The sequence below is a fragment of the Plodia interpunctella genome, chromosome 27 (assembly GCF_027563975.2).
Source record: "Plodia interpunctella isolate USDA-ARS_2022_Savannah chromosome 27, ilPloInte3.2, whole genome shotgun sequence".
NCBI lineage: Eukaryota > Metazoa > Arthropoda > Insecta > Lepidoptera > Pyralidae > Plodia > Plodia interpunctella.
Genome location: NC_071320.1, coordinates 1418846 through 1437853, shown reverse-complemented (window position 1 = coordinate 1437853; position 19008 = coordinate 1418846). Strand labels below are relative to the sequence as shown.

The window sequence follows — 19008 nt, the reverse complement described above, 5'->3', positions numbered from 1 at the left end:
TTTTATAAATGAGTATGGATTTAAGTTTAAATCTTCTATATATATAAAACTCTTAGTCTCAGTCAGTCGAAACTACTGGGCGTAGAAAATTGAAATTTGGTGTGTACGCTCCTAGGAAGAACAGTATAGGGGAGCACTAAGAAAGGATTTCCTGAAATCCCCAAGGGAAACGGATTTTTACTCACATACGAAGTTGTAGGCAAAAGCTAATCTTCATATTTAGATCTAGCTGCATTGTTACAGTCTATGAATTATCATATTATATCTATTTTATCTAGATTATACCTACATATTTTTTACAATTCTCTGAACTTGTCAACTATGCTCTTGTGATTTTAAAAAGGGAACATTGTACACGAAAGAGACGTTAGCATTTGCACCTACAGTAAATCCTTATCCGTAATATCATTAGGTTGCCAATTGCCAATAATAAAATATATCGGACGTGTTTCTATTCCCATGTCCTTACACAAAGTACAGTCAATTAGAAATATTTTATTCATTTTGTTTTCATTGTTAACATGTAAATATCTATTTGGCGCACTTAGAACAATCACAGAATCAAACAGATACATTTAGGGTGAGTTGCACTGTCAAATTTGACGTTGATTTAAACCGGCACGGCGCTGACGTTTAGACAAAATATTTATTATCTGGCTCGAAGGGTTAAATTTTTAAAATTACGCAATGGACTATTTTTGCGAGATTTTAATGTGATTCCTGAGGAAGGTTTAGCTGAATAATTTATTATGGTTATACACGAGCGAAGCCGGGACGGGCCGCTAGTTACAGAATAATGCGTTTGACTGTACCTATTTTTGATAAAAATTAGTATAAATATAGTTGCATAAAACGCAACACGCTCATTGCAAAATACTATAGCTGTTTGTAAATAGAATTAACAATGTTGACACAATTAATTTTGATTTTCTGTGTCGCCGGGCTGGTATGTATAGTACAGAATAATATTTATTAATCTTGATTAGTTTAAAAAAACTTCGCTGTTGTAACACACGGGGCTTACAACACATGTGGTACTATGGCTAAAGTGACGCCTTAAACTTAATATCTAAGTAAACATTTTATTGCACACAGAAAAGTTACGAAAAGCAGAAAGAAGCAACAAAACAAGTTTTATATTGTTACTAGATGTAGCCCGGGGCTTCGCTTCCGTGGCATTTTGAGATAAAATATAGCCTATAGCAATCTAGGACAATGTACCTTTCTAATAGTGAAATAATTTTTGATATCGGTTTGGCTATCTATATAATTTTGGATATCGATTTTCGAGGCGGTTAATATCCGAAACTACCAAGTTTCGGATATTAACCGCCTCGAACATACAAACTCACAAACGCTTACCTCTTTATAATAATAGTATTGATTTGCGATGATAATTTCATAAAGTACCTACCAATACTACAAGATGGAATCTGAAAAAAAAAAACAGCCGCAATAAGAGCGGGAAGTATCCGGGTATTTATTTTTATTTTTGTTTATTTATTGATCTATAGGAAGTATTGCCAGTTCGAAGTTTGCACACGATGCTTAAAAAGCAAAAAGGATTCGAAAATCAAATTAGTTGTTGAATTCTCATTTCTAAATATTATGAAACATTTCAGTGACATATCGATCATTAATATATAATTAAATATGGTCGTCACTTTGTTTTTGAAGGTTCAGGTTAAAAAAATAACTACCTAATAGGCAACGAATTTCCAGCCTATCTTATATATGGGGAATATGGGGATCACCTTTTTTTTTGCATAATTTTTATATCTTAATTTAATTTAGCATAACGGGTTAGGCATATATTTTTTTACATAGATAATAATATTTTGACATACTTGTTTTCAACAGCAACCATTCTCTTCTAAGCTAAAACGATTTGTGTGATTTTAAATTGCGATTGTCGAGCAAGCAATTTTTTTAGAATTTTTTTAGCTGAATGGGCATTGTAAGAGCGGGTAAAGCCGCTCTTACAATGCCCATTCAGCTTGCACGTATGAGATAATTAGGACCTATAATTAGGAGGAAGAGTTTAAATTTTTATTTGCATTTTTGTTTTTCAGATTGCCTCGGCTCCGTATTCGCAAATCAATTTGTCAGATTTGGCGGCACAGTTCGGTTTACACGAGAACCACCTTGACAATGTACCATTCGATGAGACATCGTTTTGGGTGCTTTTCAATATTTTGTATTCATTAGTCAACGAATATCCAATGAGGCCAGAGCATCCATAAAAAAATATTTAACGCTTTTCTTATCCTATTATTGTCAATATATCGGGTTCTAAGCAACCTATCGCAATGAAACCCATACCATTTTTTTAAGCTATACTTATAACTATAATAACCGCACCAAATTCCATCCAAAAGTTTTTGAGTGATCTGTTAAAAAACACACAGACAGACATACAAAAATATAAAAAAATGTTTTGTCTTCTATTAGTCCCATAAAGACCCGCGGTAGACATTTTTCTATGTACAGACAGAGCCCACTTGAGGTTGTGTGACACTTAAATGTGACCGTGCCAAAGTTAAAAAAAAAAAACTAAAGTAAAGATTACACAAATGACAGACAACCAATCCAGACATATATCATATAAAGCATAGTGAATAATTTAAAAATAGCAGTGATTCAAAATATGTAAACCACGCACGTATGTTTAACAAATAAAATTGGATTTCTCACATATTCGAATCAAGTTTCGCGTGAACGTTAGTAAAACGAAAATTAAAACAATTTTGGAAAATCTTTTATTTTATTTTCCCATTATATTATAAAAGGTCTAATTATATGCATATATGTATATTATGTTTATTTTGCATGTGATTTTATAAACCCTATCCCTAACCCCCCTAAAAAAGGACGGTTTGCACTCAGGGAGTGCTGGCAGAAGTGAAAATTGAATATTAACATTATGCATTTTCGATGTCTTACGACATAGGTCATGTGATGCGAGTTTAACATTTTTTCGTAGATTTAGTAACGGAGTACCTACTAATTCCATGCATTTTATAGCCATCACAAAAAGTCCACACCGCTAATAAAGAATTTTTATAAAAAAAAAATTGTTAAGAAACCTTAAAAACAGTGACAACTGTACCTGTGATAAAGAAGTGTACTTAAGCAGAACGTTCTTTACACATGACGTACTTCAGAAAACATTTGAGAAATCACACACAATATGTTCAGATATTTGTTTGTGTTTTTGGTGATCACTGTAAGTATTGAGTTTAAAATATATTCATCGGTTTTATAATATTCATAAGTCTTCTTCTTCTCATATTCTTACGTCGCTTACATAACAGAATCACATTTTTCGTCACTGTTTGTAGAACTAATTAAAGGCAAAACTCTTAATTGAATCGCATGTGTACGAGCTATATAAAACTGGCAGCGCCCCGGGGCTTCGCTCTAGTGGGAATTTTGGGATATAAAATATCCTATGTGCTATTCTAGATTATATTCTACCCGTGTACCAAATTTCATAACTTTCCATCTAGTAGATTTCGCGTGAAAGAGTAACAAACATAAATACACACATCATCATCCTCACAAACTTTCGCATATTTGTAGGATATGATGCAATTAACATTTTCAGTGCATCGGCAATATGATCTAAATTATATTAACAAACATCAAATTTTAAATATACCATTTCACATTGCATTTATTAATCGGCGCCCAATACGAATTTGTGGCTTTTGGCGATCTTGGGGCAGAGGCGCACTCAGCAAACTCTGATGAAATGACTCCTCAGTCATTTCATCAGAGTTTGCTGAGTGCGCCTGAGGAAACAGGTTATTGTTGCGCTAGCTTTCTCCCACAGATTTCCAAAATCTTGTAATCTTGATAGTCTCATTATCATCTAGGGCCATTTAAGCGTTCCCACTACTAGGGAACTTATGAATGGACAAGGAGTACCAGTGGACCACGACCCACCACGCGGGCCCATTGCGAATTGGCGGGTTTTAACGACTGCAAATACAACCGGGACCAACTTCTTAACATGCGTTCCGAAGCATGGAGGAACTCAAATTAATAAATATACTTTTTTGTCACCCATCGAATGACAAGCCATTGTGAGATTGACTTAACTGACTATATCACAGCGTAATTCAGCTTCACTTATTCATTCTCATGTTATTACATAAATTTACAAATATATTTTTCAGATGGCAGCGTCGCAGCCGTTGCCAGAATTAAATCTGATAGAGTTGGCCAAGAGTTTTGGCATGCCAAAGTCTGACCAAATGCCCATCATAAAGAACAATGTTGACACATTGTTGGAATTCTTCAATATATTCTCAACCTTCGGAAAGCTTGGTTTATAGTTTGTTTTTTACCAATGGAAGTTTACTGAAATATCTTTACGTTATTAGATAGTGGTAGTATATTAAGTGTCGAGCCTGTCAATTAGCACGGTTTTAATGTAATAAAACAAATTACAACAAATATAAAAATGTTTATTAACCATATATAATTAAAATAAATAGTTTACAATGGTTGCAAATTTACAATACTTTCAGTCATGCCAATTACTGGCAACCCGTTGAATAATGGCAGTTTACCAAGTTGTCCAAGTTGTAACCCATTCAAGGACAGAACTGGCGTGCTTGGCAACGAATTGGCAATATTGTCGTCTAATAAGTACAAAGCGTTTTTGCATTCACAATTATTACCGATTGATGGGTTTGTCAATTGATAATTCGGGTTGCCAATACTTGGCTGTGCCAATTGTATTGGCAGAGTTTGGTCAACATTTGACACTAAATTCTTTGACAAGTTTGGGACGTTAGCAATTGAATCATATATATTATTGACTGGTATTCTATTAATATTTTGTACGTTATTTGATAATGCTAAATTTGGTAATGGTAAATTATTAAAATATGCCGAATTTGGAGGTAAATTATTAACATTGGTCAAATAATTTGTATTAGCCGCGTTTGCTAAATTATAATTTACAGGTAAATTATTTGGCTCGTAATTTACTGGCACGCTGGAAATTTGTAAATTATTCAAATTTGGAATGTTTTGTTGAAGTAAATTATTACCATGAGCTGCATTACTATTTAATTGAGCATTATTTGACAATTGAATTTGTAAATTATTAGGAATTTGGACATTCGCTGTTGCTGAGGGAATTAAATTATTGGCTTGTAAATTATTAAATCCAGATAAATTTGGATTTACCAAATTATTTGCTTGAGGAATATTTGCTGATACATAATTATTTAATAAATTATACAAGTTATTTTGTGATTGCAAATTGTTTGCCACTGGTAAATTGCTTATTTGGTAACTGTTACTAATCGGCAAATTACTTACTGGTAAGTTATTTAGTGGTAAATTGTTGTTGACATTGCTTCGAGGTAAATTATTTAAAGGTAAATTACTTATTGGCAAATTATTTATTGGTAATTTACCAGTAACACTTCGGTAATTATTTTGTGATTGAATATTATTTGGTAAATTCGGTTGCTGATTTCTACAATTACATTTTGGCAATGGTAAACTTTGCTGTGATTGTATGAATGTCAATCTATTTGACAAACCATTGGCTAATTGTAAATTATTCGTCCCAATAGTTGAAATTGGTAAATTTTGTAAAAAGTTTGGCGTTTGTTTTATTGGAAGATTCGATGTTGCTAGACGACTGATTGCGTTATTTAAAGGCACACCGTTATTTAACTGACGTTGGTTAACCACAATGTTGTTTCCTGGTAAATTTTGTTGGTAAACTAGTCTATTTAGCAGAGATGGATTGATTTGAGCGAGCCCGACCTGAAAAATTGATGATATATTAATTAATTTATGAATATAAATTATAATTATAAGCAAACTCTACTAAAATCATTGAGGTGACATGTGACCAAAAGGCTGGCATATATCTAGGCCAGAGATTAAGCATTGCCATTCAACTTGGCAATGCTGTCAGCCTTCTGCACGCTGCCTCAAGGTAACGAATTGCAGGGACTGGCATTTTTGTAAATCTATTTAAATAATTTTTAAGTAACCCTCTTTTTCTTGTTAATAGTTTATTTTAGTTGTAGTAACTATGATGTGAAAAATATTATATTAAGATTAATAAAGAAAATAATTATAAAATCTTATTCTCATTCAAATTCATACAGGGAGAGAGAGAGTGAGAGAGAGTGAGAGAGAGTGTGTTTAGTAACAAAGATAGGTTAAAAATTTATTCCCAAAGAGACCGGTGCAAATCGAACGTTTTGCGCAAGATGTTTCATGAATATTAGCATGATTGGGGACAAGTTTGGTCCTAGAATCTGTCAAACTATTTTTGCATAATCGAAACGGTCCTATTCTAATCTATGCTGAGGGTAGAAAGAGATGGAAGGAACTCCACCGATATATATATATATATATATATATATATATATATATATATATATATATATATATATATATATATATATATATATATATATATATATATATATATATATATATATATTTCTATTAGTCCCACAAAGATCCCTTATTTAATGTTCCTGTTGTGGGACTAATACAAGCCAAAACAATTTTTTAAATTTTTGTCTGTCTGTCTGTCTGTAAACTACTGGATGGAAGTGGATGTTCATAGTTATAATAGCAGATAGTCTAACATCTTCAGTCAATCTGAGATAGGTTTCATCGCGATACGTTGCTTGGAACCCGAAATATTGACAATAATAACGCACGAAATATAAGCGGGCGAAGTCACGGGCAAAAACTAGTGATGAATAAAAATTAACATTTACCTGAATCCATATTAAATTAATAAGACACTGTGTATACATATTTAAAAAATAACTTCAACCAACCACCGGTGTTACCATCTGAAAAATTCTAATTACAATAACGGATCACTTCGAAGATCACATTTTTTTTATTATACATTTTTATCTCCTTAAACGCTTGTAATCGCGATTTGTTTATGTATTTCGATATATGATTGCCTTTATCTCTACGTGAGATGCTTTTAAGATAGCATACATTTCGTAAGATACGTGATAAGATTTTTATCCTCAAAAAAAGATCTAATTTTGAATTAGATAATGTATCATTTCGCGAAAACGGGCCTTACACTACTAGGTTTTCATATTCGGAGCCTAATGTATTAAGGAGTGGTTTAAGCCACTATAGCCTGAATGAAAACAAAAAAAACACAAGACAATCGTCATCCTACCTTTTGACTACCTACCATGAGTCAGATTGGCATACAAACTTATGTGGCGCGAGTAGGATTCGAACCTGGGACCTTTTGATCACAAGCCGAAGGTCACCATCGCTGGACATAGTGACTATTATATAGCGTCGTACAGCACCAGCACTACCACTATGTAAGTATTTGACGTCAGTGGCGTAGTGGGAAAGTGCTTGCCTCTGAACCGAGAGGTCCCGGGTTCGATCCCCGGTCGGGTCATGATGGAAAATGACCTTTTTCTACTTGGCCCGGGTCTTGGATGTTTACCTATATATGTAATTGTAATAAAATATAGTATCGTTGAGTTAACATCCCATAACAAAAGTCACGAACTTACTTTGGGGCTAGCTCAATCTGTATGATTTGTCCCAATATATTTATATTTATTTTTAATATATCCACATCTTGTATGCGTCATTATTGTATGTAAATGAATGAATAAATGGAAGATATGAGGGGGTCTCATAGAATTTAGAATAGGTACTACAGAAGTCTTCATCACGGGTAGGGGTGGCTCTCAGAGCGTTTAGGCCACTGCCGCCGCGCTGTTTTTTATTTATTTATTTATTAATGTACACAACATAACAGTGTAAATATGAAACTTACAAATAGGAAACTAAGTGCAAAGGTACTAATTATTTCTATAGAAATTTCTTCCAGTAGACCCGCGACAGAAGAATGGGAATAAAAGAGGCATTGGCGTGTACAAAAAAGAAAATTACAATAAACTTAAATATTTTATATCATTTATAATATAATATAATGTATAAAACATGTATAAGAATATATATATGAACTATATATAGTAAATAAGTAAATATACTATAACAGTAAATACAAATTATATATATATATATATATATATATATATATATATATATATATATATATATATATATATATATATATTAGGATCAAACAGAAAGGAGATGATGTTGTTATTACGATCCGTCAATTTTCTTGAGGAAGGAATACAGATGGATTGTTTTAAAGTAAGATAGTACAACTAATTCTTGTCTTTGTTAAAATTTGAACTATTGTAATGACATCGCCGCAACGAGCGAAGCGCTCTGAAAAACACCACCTATTTGAAATATCCACACAGATTTGATATTAAATACACGACGCGGAACTAAATGTGGATACAAAGCGTCTTGAAACAATTTCAAGAAAATCTAAATAAAACTATGGTTGATACAATAGTGAGATATAATGACGACCTCCTGTGGCCATCACGCCGGACTGGTACACTGAGGGTCCCGGGTTCGATCCCCGGTCTGGTCAACATGGAATTTTTTTTTTCAGATTGGCCTGGGTCTTGGATGTTTATCTAAATATTATAAAAAATATGTAGCGTTGTTGAGTTAGTAACCCATAACACAAGTCTCGAACTTACTTTGTGGCCAACTCAATCTGTGTGATTTGCACATAGGTACATACATATTTCTTTGAAATTTTGAAGGGAAGAAAAAAAAAACAACGAATATTTGTAAACGAATACTTGTAAAGTAAATTTTATAGAGCTGGCAACATTATGCGGTTGTGTGTGGGGTGTACGCGGGGTGGCATTTGCGTGACTTTTGGACACACTTCGCGCGGTAACTACTAACGTTGTTCAATCCTAAAGTTTGTGAGGATTTATGTGTGTATGTATGTTTGTTACTCTTTCACGCAAAATCTACTGGACCGAATGTTGTGAAATTTGATACATGGGTATAATATAACCAGGAATAACACATAGCGTACTTTTCATCCCGAAATTCCCACGGGAACGAAGCCCCGGGGCGCAGCTAGTGCTATAACTAGTAGTCTTTATTAATCGAAGCAGTAACTTTCTGTCTACAACAGCAGCGGTTCCCGTAAAAACCCCACTGCGCATGTCAGGAAATCGGGAAGCAACGTGTCCTGTTTCAAGGCCACGGCCTTAACGGCCTTCCATCAAGGTCTGTCCTTGTTCAGAAGGACATCATGAAGGACAACCTTGAAGCGAGGTCGGCCGCCAACATCCAAGGCTTCGGGAGGTTGGCCATAATCCGTTTCTAAAATTAGATTTAACATTTATTTGTAAAACGACAATACATAACTATACTCCAAGCAAAAAAAAACTGATGTACAGAGAACTAAACGTCAAATCGACATGCGTGGGTCTCAAGTGGTAATTTAAACAATTTAGTAGAGAATGCAGAGGGACGCCACATCTATATAATATACTAGGTACTATTATTATGAAGCGTTTGTGAGTTTGTAAGTTTGAGGCGGGTAAGCTCCGAAACTACCGAACCGATTTCTAAAATTCTTTCACCATTAGAAAGGTACCTTATCCAAGATTACTATAGACAATATTTTATCTCAAAATTCGCACGGAAGCGAAGCCCCGCGCCCCATCTATTATTAGTAGATTCTTAACGTAGATGAATAATTATTATATTTGGTAATGAGTACTTATTATTTTTATCAGAGTCTTTCTAGAAGAAAAAAATTAAATCAAAATTCAAGCTTATGTTCGATATATTTATTAAAGCGTGTAATAATTTAAATAAATAAAAAATGGTGTTCCTAATTTAAATAATTTCAGCCGATCACACGAGTTGTAGTTTTCGAAATAGTGATTCCATTTTTGAATTTGTCGTCCCTATTGGCCTCTTGTGCCGCCATTAGGCTTCGAATGGCTGATTCCCTCAACATGTCGGCCAAATAGTGATTCTTATGACGTTTCGCCGCCATGTTTGATTGATTTCGGCTTTTCTGTAAAGCAGCTACTATTGAGCCGATTTTCTCGGACGATATTGGTGCATGGGAGAACTGTGACAAGTTGATATTAACTTGGTTTTTTTGTGGTGATTGTTGTAAAGATTGCTTTTGTAGTTGTATCATTTTTGGTTGAATCACTTGGCCATTGATGATCTGAAAACAGAGAATCATATTTTTTACACAAATCATATATTTAACATATTTTTTTTAAGAGATTCACTATAGATTTAATTAATCGTTAATTATGAAATAAATAAGTACTTGAGTTATTGGAAAGAAATACTTACAGTAGATAAAATGATCTGTAGAATAAGAATGCTAAATAAATTCAACATTTTAAATTTATTTGTACAATGTATTTTTAATCGATTAACTACGATGTACTTAAGTAATTTATTCTGTATTTCTGAATAAAATAAACAATAACTAAACAAACTGTCAACATCAAATATTTAAATGATTTGTTAGTGGCAGTTTAATTTATATATTTTTTTTTATCATACAGAATCTAAAATTAAGTAAAATCAAGATAATTTTTCGTAATATAATTGCAATCATGATTGTATAGCAAGCTTATCATGTAAATTGTGACATAAGTAAAAGGTATAATTTACAATTAGACTTTACATGGTAACTTGGTTTCTACGCACATTTTTAATATAATATATATATATATTTTTAGAAGTAATTTAATATATATATTTTAGGTCATTATATATATTATTAGAATATATATAATGACCAAACACACTATTCACAAACACGCTACTTTTCTTCATATAAGCGACAATAGCTAATCAATATAACAAAACAAATTTATTTGTTAGACAAATTAAAAAAAACCACCGACTTTCAACATTCATTTGGCTACAACTACGGCTGCACCGATTTTCATGAAACATGGCTAAGAACACTCGGGATAAATTTATCTATGACACAAAAAAAAAAAAACGAAAATCGGTTCATCTGTTTGGGAGCTACGATGACACAGACAGATACACAGATACGCAGACAGACACGTTAAGCTTATAATTATAACACCCCTCTTTTTGCTCGGGGGTTAACACGTTATATAAGATGCCTGTGTAAGTACCTATAAAAGAAATGTTATGGTACTTAAATATATGTATAAATATGCATAAATATGTATAAATATGTATAAATATGTATAAATATGTATAAATATGTATAAATATGTATAAATATGTATAAATATGTATAAATATGTATAAATATGTATAAATATGTATAAATATGTATAAATATGTATAAATATGTATAAATATGTATAAATATGTATAAATATGTATAAATATGTATAAATATGTATAAATATGTATAAATATGTATAAATATGTATAAATATGTATAAATATGTATAAATATGTATAAATATGTATAAATATGTATAAATATGTATAAATATGTATAAATATGTATAAATATGTATAAATGTCGAATCAATTGATAAAACTAGTGAAATAAAATGTCACACATATAATTAAAACAGTTTATTACGCAATTTTAAGCTCAAATGAACGGTGGCGGAATAGGTTTGCTAAAAACAATAGTTCGTCCTGTTAGGAACGGATCTAAATATGGGCACGGACTCAACGATACTGATTTCCTTGGACTGGGAACATTCGTCCGGGACAAAAATGGACTTGACAGTCGTGGAGATGCAACCAATGGTGGTAATATTGGCATTTTTGGTCGAGATTGTGGTATACTTGTCAATGAAGGAGAGCCAAAATAGCATTTTATGTTTTGTGTGTAGTATTCCAGTATAGGCGATTGCGACATTGCTTGCTGTAACAAAATATATATAGAAATGTTTCACGTAACGTATACACAGATACAAACTTCTTTTCGAGTGTGTTATTTCTAACATTTAATTGAAGTCGCCTAAAGGCCTCTGACATGACTTTTACGACTACCTACCGACATCTAGTGGCAATTAGTCGTGTACACACTCGCTCATCTTCGCGTTTTCCTGGCTGCATTCGGAGCTATGACGCCGCGAAGACCAGTGAGAGCGAAAAATAAACCTTAAATTTTTTAAGATTTCACTATGCCAGATGCGAATTTGAGACACAAAGCCATCACAACTGATAGGCAACTATATCATTTCTAAGGAGGCTTAACGTCAGACAGGCTGCCGCCGGTTGTAAAATCATGAAACGTCGCGGACATACTCGTAGACAAATTCGAAATACTGTAACAAAAAGTAGCAAATATTCATATATCTTTATATATTATACTTTTTGGATGATATATGATACTACAATAAGAAATGGAGATATTCATCCTACTCATGGATAAAAGAAATATAAATATATATATAATACTAACGACTAATATTATAAATGCGAAAGTTTGAGAGGATGGCTGTGTGTTACTCATTCACGCAATATCTACTGGACGGATTGTTGTGAAATTTGGTACACGGGTAATAATACATAGGGTACTTTTTATCATGAAATTCCCACCGGACCGAAGCCCCGGGGCGAAGCTAGTATTTCATATATTCTTATGGTATCCATATTGGTAAGATTTCACATAATTTGTTATGTTAAAAAATATTTATGAGACAAATTAAAAAAACTTATTTCGCTACTACTTTTGAACGGCTGACATAAAAATTAGTAATCAAATAAAAAAAAAAAACCTCATTCAAATCGGTTCACCCGTTGATGAGCTGCGGTGCTGCGTAGGTACACCGACAGACAGACACATTTAGCGGTCAAACTTATAACACCCCTCTTTATACGTAGAGGGTTAAAAATTGTATCATTTATCATGTGCTGCAAAGTGCAACGTGCTATGAAGTGCACAACTCAGTATTTTATCGACCTTGACAATCAATTGTACATGCAATATGTTATGTAAGCAATTATTGAGATATATTATTACTTGTATTTGTATCATTACATACACAATACAAGCATACAGTAGAGTAAGTTCCGCGAAACCATATTTTGGTTTGACTAAACCTGATTCTGCAGAATCAGGTTTAGTTTTACAAAAGGAGTGCTTACGAAACGAAAATAAACAAAATTACTTAATAATAGAAGTGCCAAGACTTAACAAAAACTAATTAAATGAAATAATTGTTGAACCTGTGTGTTTGTCTGTTAATTTTCACGTGCTTTTGTGTGTCGCGCTGTCATTACGATCCGTCAAGTGATGACGAATCCGTCAATTGACGTCGATTGAATGACGACCTCGGTGGCGCAGTGGTAAAGTGTTTGCCTCTGAACCAAGAGGTCCCGGGTTCGATCCCCTGTCAGATCATGATGGAAAATGATCTTTTTCTGATTGGCCCAGGTCTTGGATGTTTATCTATTAATGTATTTGTTGTAAAATATAGTTTCGTTGAGTTAGTATCCCATAACACAAGTCTTGAACTTACTTTGGGGCCAGCTCAATCTGTGTGATTTGTCCTAACATATTTTAACATAAATATATTTATTTAATTTTCTTGAGCAAGGAATCATTTCCAAAATCAATCATTCATAAAATTTACATTACTTAATATTGTCTTGTAATATTGTCTTTGTTAAAATTGTAAAAATTGTGTTGACAGCGCGACCGCAGCGGTCGAAACGCTCCTGAGAAACACACTTTTACACGCCGCTTCAGTTTCCACAACTATGCATTATAAGCATGACATGACGTACGCCCAGCATCGGATGCCAACGCGTAAACTCTTCACCCCAATTCGATCAGGCAAAATATACTTAATAGATTTCGATGAAATTGGGTTGCCGGATAGATTATACTCTGGACTAGCAAAGTACTTTTTATTGTATTTAAGGTGATATATAAAATTGAACACTAGCGCCGCCATCACATTTTTACCAGTTGCTTTTGTTTATTAGCGAAAACTAAGAAAATATTCTTTCCAAATTATTCTACACTAAATAAAAGAATTTATTGCTAAGTATTATAATTTTCCATTACACAACGTAGTCACAATACACTAAACAGAAAACGGTGGCCACCAAAATCATGTGTAATAGAAAACTCTAATCTTAATTAACCCATATCATTTAAATAAGACCCGATGATTTCGCCAGAATATGAGGAGTGTGGTTCACGCCCGGTGGATGTCGTACGAGACGACTAAGGGATAAAATGTATATAATTGATAGAAGCACTCATGAGAAAGTTGACATCGGACAGGCGACTGGTCGTAAATTCACAATAAAATTAGGTGAGATGGAAAGCGACGTCACATAATCTTCAAAATGCATCTTGATATTTGTACGCATCGGCTTTGGGTTGTCGCAGTCCAGTATGCAACCGGGAACACGCAAGGTTAGGGAGAGAGATTAAATCAGAACATTTAAAACTTACCCGTAATAGTAAAATATTTACAATAACTATAAAGTGAATCCTCATTTTCAACCACTTCTAAAAATGTAGGAGGTACTGTGTTTCTAGTTCAAATATTTTTTTATGTATGTTCACGTGATTTTGTAAGTTGTGATTGTATGTGTAGACTTACATATATTTATTAACAATATTATCAATATGTCGTAATTATGTCATTAGGGCAATTGTGAGTGAAGAATGTAAGTACAGAAATGTACCTACTTCTTTAGTAATTATATATCTATGCTTACGATTTATATGTATTGCAACGTAGTGATATCACTACGTCTTGAAACACAATTTTGTAGAAGACTCTTCAACCGATTGAGCTGAAATTTTGTACACACGATTATAGTTTGGATGACAATGCATTATTATGATAAGCATACCCTGTTGGTGTACCCAGGAACGGCATTAGACGTTCTGATGAAATCAGCCTAACGGCATATCGAATGGACCAATTTTGATGATAATAGACATTGAAAATCAGAAACCAATGAATTTTTGAGAACATAGACAGACATAGACAAAAACTAGATAACAAAGGCGGAAGAAAGACATTTCTGCCAGTCGATTTATTATTTGAATGGAAATCATTGGATTTGATGGTCCTTGGACATCACTCAGAAAAGCAAAAGTCTTGGACTTTTGCTTGCTCAAAATTACACAAATAGAAATGAAGCGTAGTTGTCACACTAGGTGTCACAAAGACTGGACAAAATCCGAAACTCCGTTTATCCGATACAAAAATCGTTGAAGTGGGATTTAACTCTGCAACGCTAAAGTGGAACTGGGCGGAACATGTGTGGCAACACTGAATGTCATTGTTTGCCGCACGCAGATAGAACGTTGGGCCATTTTAGCCACACACTAGACACCTAGGTGTGGAAAGAGGAAGGCAGACCAAGGAAGCGTTGAAATCCACGAAGCTTTAAAAAGGATTTGGCGTCGAATTGAGCGGCTTGGAAAGACTTGGATAGACCTTTGCCCAGCCGTGGGACGGAACATGTTAAAAAAGAAAAGATTTGTTCATACCATCAATTACAAAAGTATGTCAGTAAGTATTTATAACGTAATCGAAATGTGTGTAACTATTACAAAATTACATGTGTAAAACGGTGGAAATACAGATAATTGAGTTAATATAGGTTGCTTTCGATGTTGGAGCCATAACAACTGAATAGTTACGGTAATAACAATGGTCAAAGTAACTTTTTTATTTGTGGCCGCGTTGGCAATTGTAAGTACATGTATTCACCATTTTCTTTTCATATAACATCTAAGGTCCTTTCCATATCTCTTTGCCTTCAGCTATCGTTTCGATCTCCCTCTCCCATCTAAGAGTTTTCCAGATTTCATTAAGGAAGAAACCGGTAATTGAATTACTGTATCTTGTTAGAAAATGTTGTGCTCACTGCTAACTGGTGTTTATGTATCGCATTAAATTACAACATACCTACATACTATAATATTATATAATGGAAAAATTGTAAGCGTGCCTTATATTATACAAATAAATAACTCAGAATTAAATATTTTAAAATTTTCCAGGTCAACGGTCAGCTCCTGCCGCTCCAAACACTAAATCCAGTCACCGCAAGTCCCTGTGAGCAACTTATCATACCACCATTGCCATTAGCGCCAATAACAAAGCCATACATCCCAGCGACAGTGTTGCCAGTGCCAGAATTAGCGTTACAATCTCCTCTTTTGCCGTCCCCACTTCTGCCGTCCCAACTTCTGCCGTCCCCACTTCTGCCGTCCCCACTTCTGCCGTCCCCACTTCTGCCGTCCCCACTTCTGCCGTCCCCACTTCTGCCGTCCCCACTTCTGACGTCCCCACTTCTGCCGTCCCCACTTCTACCTACGCCTTTGCTAAATCCATTTCTGCCTGTAGCGTCTCCCGTCTCCGCATTGGCAAACCCATTTTTGCCATTGCCTCCATCGTCCCCATGTAACTGCGGTTGTCAGTATTTGAAGAAGATACCCATACCTCCGCCGAGTATTTAATTTTTTTATCTATGATTTTACTACCATAGTTTTATGTGACACTATACATATATCTGTACATTGTCTGATAAATAAATCATTGATTCAAACTCATACGGACGGTTTAATTTTTGTAGACTACCACAGGGTGAGTTCCGCAAATAAATTTGACGTTGATTTTAACCGACGCTCCGCTGACATTTAGACAAAATGTCGTACTTCGCGTCTATTTAATCTTAATAAAAAAACCAACCAGCAAATTTTATAAAAATTGGTCGGCCATTTGATCGTGAATAAGTAACAAACACACTCACAAATTTTGGCCTTTAAATGTTGCCCGGGGCTTCGGTCCCGTGGGAATTTTGAGATAATATGGCCTTATTCGGTTCGGTAGTTTCGGAGATTACCCGCCTCAAACATACAATACAAACTCACAAACGCTTATCTCTTTATAATAATAGTATAGATATATTTTTAAGTCATTATCATAAATACAACATTTAAGTTAGCTGCCGCACAAAGATAGCTTTTTTAGCTAACGTGACGTTACCTTTTTGTGTCATTTAGTATGGAGCGTTTGGATGAGTGCAAAAGTGTGTTTTTGTTTTGTTATATCTTTGAAAGCATTGTAATTATCATAGTGTTTTTTTCACTGGTGTTAGGTAAATTACGATTACGATCAATAAAAATTTGCCATCTATTCAACGAAATAAACAATCTTGAAGACGACACCTACGAGATTCTACTGGATGCGTTCTTGGACAGGCTGACTGATTTCGTATCAATAGATCTATCTACAACACTGAAACAAGTCTTATACTTATGTATAAGACTTGATGAAGAGATGATTGAAGATTTTTTTTAATAAGTACAGTATTTGATTTGCTGATGACTAGCGACGATGATGATATTAGTTTCTGAATAATAGTCGAAAAATCTAAAATGTTCCAAGCTTTTTTTTTAAACAGGTTATCTCTGGTAGAATCCTACCATATGGAATCTTTCCGGGATAGGGACAGGAAGCAATCATCTAAAGACTATCTATCTCTGGCTACCAGGCTTTGGGGTGACAAACCGAGAACGTAGACGGGAACACGATCATATAAAATTCGAGACGTACTTTTTTTAAAACTATTTTTAATTTTCCCGGCTTACAGCCAGCTTTTATTACCCCACAGCATCCAGCGCTAGGCGCATACAACTATGGATAACGTGTCATGACCTCCTTAGCCCGAAAAGCAATGCCAAAACTCCCAGCGTGACTGTTGCCAACGCCACTGCCACTTCTACCATACCTATTCCTGCTGTCGCCAATACTTCCGTCGTTTGTGCTGATACTGTCTGTAGCGATAGCTGTGTTCCCACTTCTGCCGATGTCGCTTTTTCCACAGACTCTAATAAGTTGGGCTCTGTATGACATGTCTGCCGTTTCTCCTGTGTTCCAATCATACCTGATATTGGCGTAGCTGCCCCCAGATCTTGCCCAGGGTTCATTGTCTCCTGCCTCGACTGTGTCACATTCGTTCCTGTTCTTGGCATCGCTATCGCGTCTGCTGGATCATGCTGACTCTGTAAAGTCTCGTTTCTCGACTGAGTCGTACTTATTCCTGATCTTAACATTGCTGCCACCTCTGAATCTTGGTCAGTCTGCAATGTCTTCCGTCTCGATTCTTTAACACTCAATTCAGAAGCTGCTTTCGCCACTACCTCTGCTAAATCCTGCTCTGACTGTATCGTCTCCCGTCTGGAATGAGGCCTGCTTATTTCTGATATTTTCTTGACCCCCGCCGGTGCGTACTCCTTATTTGTTATTCGCGTCTTGAATCTCAACCTCTCCGCTTCTGCGATTATCTTCGCCGCAGCCTCTGCTAATTCCTCCTCTGTCTGATACGTCTCCCGTCTCGTTGGCGGCCTTCCTTGTGGTATTTCTTCAGCTAAATCTTTCTCCATATTTAGAGTGCTCTGCATCGAAGTGGGCCTCCCTGCTTCCGCCATTGTATACGCCGTACCCGTCTCGTTGTTATTGTTTATATTTGAAGAAGATCCCCTTACCTCCTAGCATGATATCGGTCTAACTACCGATTGAATTGCACACATAATTAAAACTTTATGGTTGGACGTTGCCATCAGCGTAAAAGATTATGAGAATATCCGTGTGATGTCTTATGTTATTTAGGATTTAAGAATAATATATTTTTTAAATAAATTTATACATTTTTATTTCATTATGGCATAATTTAGATTTGTAAATAAATGTACCTATTTATAACCTAATTGTTCTTACGTCTACATTGTATTATCTTTGTCACACTATGAAAAAATAGCCACTTCATGTCACTTTTTAATTCCATGAATCCATCCATCGTGTATACAAACGATGATATTGCCAATTTCAAGGTTAAAAAAGACACACACCTCTTCGAAATCCATATACCATAGATATAAATATACTTTAATACCAAATGCTACTTACTTTAAATGCGAAAGTATACTGTATATCTTTTTGTACGCTTTCATGGCTAAGGACTAGGCCAATTTTGAAAAACAAAGGCAATCGCGGGCGGAGCTGCTGACAACAATTATTCCTAAAAAAATCATTAGAATATATAATATGTTTTGGAGTGTTCTCAAACTTGACGTTATCTTTTATTTATTAGGAATAACCATGCACTTAC

The 19008-nt window shown here is 34.5% G+C and overlaps 1 protein-coding gene and 4 long non-coding RNA genes across 5 annotated transcripts; 2 read left to right on the top strand and 3 right to left on the bottom strand.

The window, feature by feature from the left end:
• The first annotated feature begins 828 nt into the window (after positions 1-828).
• On the top strand, positions 829-6328 carry LOC128681601 (uncharacterized). Its single transcript, XR_008406030.1, has 3 exons — positions 829-946; positions 2073-3226; positions 4182-6328. It is a non-coding gene; the product is annotated as an uncharacterized LOC128681601 (long non-coding RNA).
• On the bottom strand, positions 4457-7950 carry LOC135309989 (uncharacterized). The gene is made up of 2 exons (XR_010370267.1): positions 6771-7950; positions 4457-5793 (listed from the first exon to the last, which is right to left on the bottom strand). It is a non-coding gene; the product is annotated as an uncharacterized LOC135309989 (long non-coding RNA).
• Positions 7951-9713: 1763 nt separating this feature from the next.
• LOC128681490 (uncharacterized) lies at positions 9714-10522 on the bottom strand. Its single transcript, XR_010370262.1, has 2 exons — positions 10255-10522; positions 9714-10120 (listed from the first exon to the last, which is right to left on the bottom strand). It is a non-coding gene; the product is annotated as an uncharacterized LOC128681490 (long non-coding RNA).
• Positions 10523-11463: 941 nt separating this feature from the next.
• Positions 11464-14512, bottom strand: LOC128681558 (uncharacterized). The gene is made up of 2 exons (XR_008406025.1): positions 14327-14512; positions 11464-11776 (listed from the first exon to the last, which is right to left on the bottom strand). It is a non-coding gene; the product is annotated as an uncharacterized LOC128681558 (long non-coding RNA).
• A 951-nt stretch (positions 14513-15463) lies between these two features.
• On the top strand, positions 15464-16447 carry LOC128681557 (uncharacterized). The gene is made up of 2 exons (XM_053765554.1): positions 15464-15584; positions 15896-16447. Exons 1-2 carry the CDS (start codon positions 15543-15545, stop codon positions 16352-16354), a joined length of 501 nt encoding a protein of 166 aa, XP_053621529.1. The 5' UTR covers positions 15464-15542; the 3' UTR covers positions 16355-16447.
• The last annotated feature ends 2561 nt before the right edge of the window (positions 16448-19008 follow it).